Source organism: Eptatretus burgeri, chromosome 12 (genome assembly GCF_056783735.1).
Source record: "Eptatretus burgeri isolate ZD-2024b chromosome 12, Ebu_testis_v1, whole genome shotgun sequence".
Lineage (NCBI taxonomy): Eukaryota > Metazoa > Chordata > Myxini > Myxiniformes > Myxinidae > Eptatretus > Eptatretus burgeri.
This window is the reverse complement of record NC_140972.1, coordinates 81,275,163-81,282,662: the sequence shown is the minus strand read 5'-3', so window position 1 is coordinate 81,282,662 and position 7,500 is coordinate 81,275,163. Positions and strand designations below refer to the sequence as shown.

General features: G+C 45.0%; 1 protein-coding gene across 14 annotated transcripts in view; it reads left to right on the top strand.

Moving 5' to 3' along the window:
• Positions 1-7,500, top strand: part of TP53BP1 (tumor protein p53 binding protein 1) — an 80,958-nt gene that overhangs the window by 12,406 nt on the left and 61,052 nt on the right. For 11 of the 14 annotated variants that reach the window (XR_015049961.1, XR_015049962.1, XM_085848674.1 and 8 more), the window contains exon 6: positions 3,660-3,750. Coding sequence is in view for 12 of the 14 variants with exons in the window: in XM_085848674.1 (XP_085704800.1) it covers positions 3,660-3,750 (91 nt within the window). In the remaining 2 variants the exon portion in view is untranslated. The remainder of the gene's footprint in view (positions 1-3,659; positions 3,751-7,500) is intronic. The other 3 variants (XM_085848678.1, XM_085848671.1, XM_085848668.1) reach the window with 1 other exon arrangement.

Genomic DNA, 7,500 nt, shown 5'->3' with positions numbered 1-7,500 from the left:
ATTAATTATCGGGCGTATTCAGCCCACTACCAACCCTTTACGTGAAGCAAGATGAGGATTCAATGAGAGAAATGACGAAGCGAAGTGGGAAACAGTTCAACACAAAGCACATTTATTCGCGATGAACGGAAAGCACACATATTCAATTCCACCAAAAGCACATAGAAAAGGAAAAGAAACACAATGCAATTTTACACAAAAAGCAAATGTGACAATGCAGATCTTATACCGATTACGCGAGCACACGGCAACACTTATACAATTTTACTTCACAGACGGCGCCGACAACACATATCCAAAACCAAGAAAAAGAACACCCTCAACGATGAGGCGGGCCTGAGGCCGAGACCGGGTCGGGCCTACCCGTCTGGTGATGAGACGCGGAGCGGCGATGGTGCCTCAACTCCGCGGGCCTCGCGGACAGTGTCTGGTAGGGGGTGGGAAAGGGGCCCCCTTGGTCGCACTATCTCAGCGCGGGGGGAAACAGGAGGGGGTTGCTGATGCTCGAGGGAAAGGAGGATTTCTACTCTGCCTCGAGTCCCGCGACGAGCGTCTCCACCTCGACCAGGTCGCGCCGTCGGCCTCCCTGGTGTGCAGCTCCCGGCACGACGCGAGCACCCCCTCGTCTGCCCTCGCCGCCTCTCCACAGCTCCGTCCTCTTCGCTCTGACTCCAACGCACACGACGACGACGACGACCAACTCCTTCTTGCTTCTTCTTCCCAACTCCACCGGCTGCGAAGTCTTAACTCCCTTGACTGACGAACGCGGTCGCTTATATAAGCCCCGTGGCTTCGCTCTCTCATCTTTGACCCCCTGCCTTCGACCTTTCACCTCGCTCCCCATTGGCCCGAGAAAAAGTGGGCGTGAATGCATTTTGATCCATAAATTTGCATATAGCGATCGCCCTCCAACGCCCTGGAGGCGGGGCCAAATCGCCCCTCGCTCACCGATTGGACGGAACAAAAGTGGGCGTGTGTCGTTTTTGTTCCGTTTTTGAAGCGGAAAATCCGTGGTTTTGTACACGCTGTTCGGCGCGCGCCCTGCACGAGTCCAACACCGGTACCCACAAGCGGCGCAAGAACGGTGGCGATGCGACGGTTGCGAGGTGTGACGTGAAGCGGCGCCGCGTTGGGTGGTTGATGTTGTGGTTGGTGGTGGTAACAATGGCGGTTGGTCCAAAATAAAGATAGTAAAAGAAAAACGGCTATCCTGAAGAGTCGCAGCACGCATGAATGACATGTATTCCCACTAGACAACGGGTTTGGGCCTAACTACACATATACTTACCGAGATGTCTCACCTCAGGGACCTGAATGGTGGTTTGCGAATTTGGTAACCACAACAATATATATATATATATATATATATATATATATATATATATATATATATATATATATATATATATGTACTAGCGATACCCGTGCACACGCACGGGATAGCAGTACAACATGGCTGGTAGCAGACAACAGACTGTACACGGGGAATGACAAAAATTAGCATTGTGCATAATGCAAGTGGTACTATGGAACGCCAAGACTTCCCAAACATTGTCGGCATGTCCGCTAATGCCACAGCAATTTCATAGGGATCGTGTGACGGCGAGCCGAGTTTTTAGTGTGCAAGCTTGGTATTATAATAGAGATATATGTATATGTTTATGTATGTATGTATATATATATATATATATATATATATATAGTCGCGGTGCTGGCGGTCCAGGTTAAACCCCCGACCCAAATTTTGATAATGGGCGGTTAACACTGCCAGCCCAGATGGTCGAACTTCTCTCTTGGAGGCCTACAACCAAGACTCTCGGAGATTAATGCGCGTGCACGGGAAAACAGTCAACTCTGGTTTGAAGGTAATGCTTTGGCATGGGACTATGTCCATTTGAGATCGGGGGAGTGATTGTCACACTCCACATGTTTTGATTTTCCTGCTGATCACATCACTTGCCTCTGGTTGAATGGTTTGCATTAGCGGGAACAATCGTCTGGGTGGAAGACAGGCAGTTGTTCTTTGCAGATTATGCGGTTTTACTGTGTGAGACTTCATCCATGGCAATGCTCACCATAACAGTTAGGAGGTGCTTCTGATGTTTAAACGATGAAGGTGGTCATCGTTGGTTAGATATTTATGGGTATGCTGTCCTGATGAAGGCAAGCAAGCCCAAAATCTGGATGTGAGACTCCGTTTGATGTTTAGCTGATGTTGACCATGTAATCTTTGTTTGTTTGACATTCACAAGGCCTCGGGTTGGAGGTCCCGCTTTGGTGTAGGACGATGTCCAATGAAGTTCGGGGGAATGCTCATCACACTCCACATTTTTCGATTATATATATATATATATATATATATATATATATATATATATATATATATATATATATATATATATATATATATCGTGTGTGCATGTTCCACACTGCCTTCTGCCACTCCTGTCTCCACTGGGAGAGGAGAGGAGAGGAGAGGAAAGGGTTCCATTGATTGCAAGAGTGGAGGAAGTCAAAAAGCAAAATATGAAGACAGCATTGTATGCCACAGCAAGAATAGTAAGCAGAGCAGTATGCTAGATCATGTTGAATGTAATGTCTGAGATATGTCGAGGGAGACTGTCCTGATCCCTTGTTTGAGATTGAGGACCACCAGCTATTGCTAATATAAGTTATGAGTAGCAGTGTGTGCAGAATTGAGTGACTTTAACAGACTCCCAACTGATTTGCAGAAACCAAACTGTTTGAAAAGAGGAAAGCCAATGCCAGCAGCAATGATGGATTCCATCACTTTTCTAGGAAGTAAGCTTGGATATATTCTTTGAAGTAAGCTTACGAGTCTAATTTGTAGGAGCTGTTTTTGCACCCATCTTGTCTAGGAGAATCACATTTGCTCAATTGCTGACTTTTAGATGTGGTCAAAAAGGACAATGAGTCGTACAGAGATAGGTAAAGCAAGAATAGCAAAGCGGGATTTGAGAACATGGGCATTGATGCCATCTAGGCCCATTGTTGAAGCAGGGTCAAGGCTGACCAGAACTTTTCTCTACCTTATCGAGTGAGGACACAGAGTCCAGTAGACAGTGGGTACATCTGATTGAGACAGGGACAGAACAGGAAATTTTGAGGCGAAGACAGAGTATAGATTCTGCCTTATGTTGGGCAGAGTCTGTTGGAACACCATTTGAGGTGAGGGGTGGGGTGGATGTGGAGCATACACTTGTGCTTCCATGAGCTTTTCTTGTTAAAAAGAAAAATAAAGCCTCACCTAAAATGCCATCGCTGGGTGTTGCAGAGCTGATGCCCAACCATCTGTCATGGTGGCAATTTAAATCTCCACAGATGAGGAATATACAGTTGGGATGAGGAAGAGAGATTTGGGATAAATTGACTGTGTTGGTTGTGCTTTATTTCTGACCCAAAAAGTTGCTTTACCATAACATCTGATGTTTTTTGATGGAGATGTGCATGTTCTTACCTCAAAAATGTGACATCGAATATTGGGTGAAGTTTTTCTTTCCTGAAAAGTAAATACGTAAAGGAATGTATTAAGGTACACCACCCCCACCCTGTGCTCCGACTTCCCCCCACCCACTTTTTATTTCCTGGAGACTTCCCTACTTTCACTTTATTTGTGATTTGGACACTTTCATTGCAAGGTGCAGGTGGAGACAACCCTCCGCAGCAGCCCTGCTCTTCTTCTCAAGACCGAATTTTGCCGATTCCTGAACAAGAAACGCTCTCAATGGAGTGAGTTTTCCATCATCATATGATGTAACAATTTCTAAAATGTTTGTTTTCCTTCAAAGGACTGCATGAGTTCATTTCCAAATGTGTGATATACTTTTGTTATATTCTTCAAGGATTTTTTTTTCTATTTTTGATCTTCTTTTCTTATCCTTACATGTACTTTCATGAATATGTCAATTTCAGATTCACATATCTAACATGGGGAACTAGAGGCCCACCAGACAGCAAGCTGTCTGTGCAGAGCTGAATGCCACCCTCTCTGATTCTGGAAACGATTTTGTGTCTTCCTTGATATTGTTACGGTGCCGGGTGTCGGCTGCGAGCCGACCGTTCTGACGGAGCCGCAAGTCGAGTCGGCCCGACCGATCGTCCGGAATATAGATCGCCACCCGGATAACTCCGAGGCCGACGGGTCCTTGTGCAAGAACCGAAATACGCCAATGGGCAGACCACGTGGGGTCGGGTCGATTGCCAATCTTCAATTTACCTAAATACCCACGTGATCCAACTACCGGGGTATTCCACCCTCGACGGAACTCATACGGAACAAGCAGTTTAAGCGAGCCTGTCCCGTGCGCGATTCCGAGCGGCTTAATCGCCGAGAACTGTCGGTCCGAATGTCCCCTTTTTACGGCAAACCAACAGCTAACTCCCAACACACGAAATGCTCAGTCAATGAAAGAATCGACGCGACGAGATGAAAACATTTAACAATTGGGGTATTTATTAATAATAATGAGGAACTAGGGAAGCACGTAAGAGCAGAACTATACCGACTATACGAAATGCAATACAATCATTTACAGCACACAAAGCACTTAACAGTTTCCTACTTATTAGACGGGCCCACGGACACACACACACACACACACACACACACACACACACACACACACACACACACACACACACACACACACACACACACACACACACCCAAGAAATGGTGGCTGATGCCTTTAATAACGGACACCAGCTCGGAGGGACAGATGAGCTGAAACCCAGAACCTATCTCGAACCTCTCCACCTCATGTGGTCTTCAAGCTTTTCGGACCCGGGCTCTAGCGAGAGTGAGCTGGATCCAATCGCTGTGAGCCGCGATCCTTCCCGAGCTCCAGCGAATCCTCTCACGCTTCTGAACACGTGCTGGTGAGACGAGGTGCCGATCCTTCCCGTCGATGCATCGCTATCTCGAAGAACCACCTCCAAGATGAGGCCGATGAGTCGCACCAAGCCGGGAACCAAGTGGAGAACAAAGAGCTCCACGAACCAAGAAGAGCCAGCCGAGCAACCAGCTCAACTCTCTTCCGATGAACAAAGCCTCTCACAACACGAACCAAGAACCAGCTGAGCAACCAGCTCAACTCTCTTCCGATGAACAAAGCCTCTCTCTTCGACGAACCAATAACTCCGAGCCGAGCAGAACCCAAAAGCCTGCTAAAAGCCAAGCCAAAGCAAAAAGCTTACTAAAAGCCAAGCCAAAGCAGAAAGCCTTCAAAAAGCCTCCTCCCTAACCCAATCCAAGCAGAACCCGAAGGTCGACTAAATCACCGGCCCGAACAAAGCAGAGGATCTCTTCTTTATTCTTCTTATTGTCTTGGTTTCTTCTTGGTCGTGCTTCTTTTTGCTCCTCCGTCTCAAGAAGTCACCCTTTTCACATTCAAAATGCAGCTTCTAGTTCACTTGGTCTTTTCCTTGGATAAATGGTCTGATGAAAGAAAGGATCGATTTTTATGTGAAAAAACTTTTTTAAAATCTAATGTCAGTCAGTGAATCAATGATGAAATGTATTTAAAACTGTGATCGGATGTCACAATTGCCCACGACGGGGCATACAATGCTTAAAATCATACCGGCATGACATAAATTCCATGTTACGATAAAACGTAGTGTGATATGGCACGATAACAAATAGCGATTAAAAAGTAGTGCAATATGACACGATTAAAAGAAGTAGTGTGATATGGTGTGATAAAAAGCAGTGCAATATGGTACGATAAAAAGTAGTGTAGTGTGTCACGATAAAAAGTAGTGTGATGTGATACGATAAAAAGTTGCGATTAACAAGTTGTGCAATATGGCATGATAAAATGAAGTAGTGTGATATGGCGCGATAAAAAGTTGCGATTAACAAGAAGTGCAATATGGCACGATAAAATGAAGTAGTGTGATATGGCACGATAAAAAGTTGCGATTAACAAGTAGTGCAATATGGCACGATAAAATGAAGTAGTGTGATATGGCGCGATAAAAAGTTGTGCAATATAGCGCGATAAGATGTGTGATTTAAAAAATAATGTGGTTATAGTTCAATTAAAAACTAGTGTGATTGTACGATAAAATGTAGTTTGATTAAAAAGTAGTGCGATATCGCACGATAAATAGTATGGCGTTATGACAAGCTTCAAATGTCACCAAAAACCTTCACCCAACACAGCATGGTTAACTTTTTGTCCCATTCTTATGCAGTTGTTCTTCTGCTCCTCTTCCCTTTATAAGGGTGATGTCCGATGACATCAAGCTTCTGTCCTGCCTTGACCACGATACTCCTCCACCTCCCTCTGTCTTCAGCCAACTCCCTCCACTCTCCCACCATCCCTACCTTATGGGTATCCCTCCTCGCACAATCCTCCTATATCAACCACGGTCTACCTCTTTTCCTCCTACCTTGCTCCCTTAACGTATCCGCTCTCTTTTCCATTCTCTCTTCCCCCATTCACACCAAGTGTCCAGCCCATCTCAGCCGACATTTCACCAATCACCCCGTCATGCTCATCTGCACACCAATCTCCTCCCTCAGTTCATCCATCCTCCTTTTATCCACCCTCTTCACTCCCGCAATCCTCCTTTTATTTAGAACAATCAAAATAGAGATTACAGGATGCATGGGGTAATTTTGGAGCATGTCATACAGGAGAAGGATATGGGGGTGGTAATAGATATGGGAGGTAAGCAGGCAGCACAGTGCTAGACAGCTATAGGTAAAGCAAATAGGGTTTTAGGTTGTATTCGGTGGGGGGGGGGTCATATATGAATCAAATGAGGTCGTGTTAACACTGTACAGGAATTTAGTGAGGCTTCATGAAGAATCTTGTGTACAGTTTTGGTCATCACATCTGAAGGAGATGTCTGCCATAGAGAGGGTTCAGTGTAGAGCTACTATATTGATCCTGGGATGAGCTCAACTCAGCAATGAGGAGTGACTGAAAGAGACAGGACTTTTTACATGAGAAAGGAGGCAATAGCGTGGAGATATGATGGAGATGTTGAAGATAATATTGGGTACTAGCAAATACTACCTGTCGCTTCGCTGACGGGAATACTAATTGTTTCTAGTGAATGCATGGAATTGTATGGGGATGTTGATAGGACTTTTAGGTAGTTTAGGAGCATTGATGGGTGATTGTGTGCATGTGTACCCGTGGAGTGCTGTTGGTGGGGGTCTTGTCAAGGAGAGTTGTGTGGTTGATGTGTGTTTTAACCAAGCCCATGCCCCCTCCCCTGAGGGGAAAAAAAGAAAAAGAAATAAATAAAAAAAAAGAAATAACAAAAAAAAAAAAAAAACCAAAACAGACAAAAAAAACATTTCGTTGATTAAAAACATTTTTTGCATTTTCTTCCTTGGATATTGTGTTGATAAATTACAGTAGTATGGTGTTCGTGCAGGCGTGATGGGCTGAATGGCTTCTACCTTTGTTAGATTTCCTTGTTTCCCCCTGAACCAGTTGTTCTGCAAACCCTCAGCCTCTG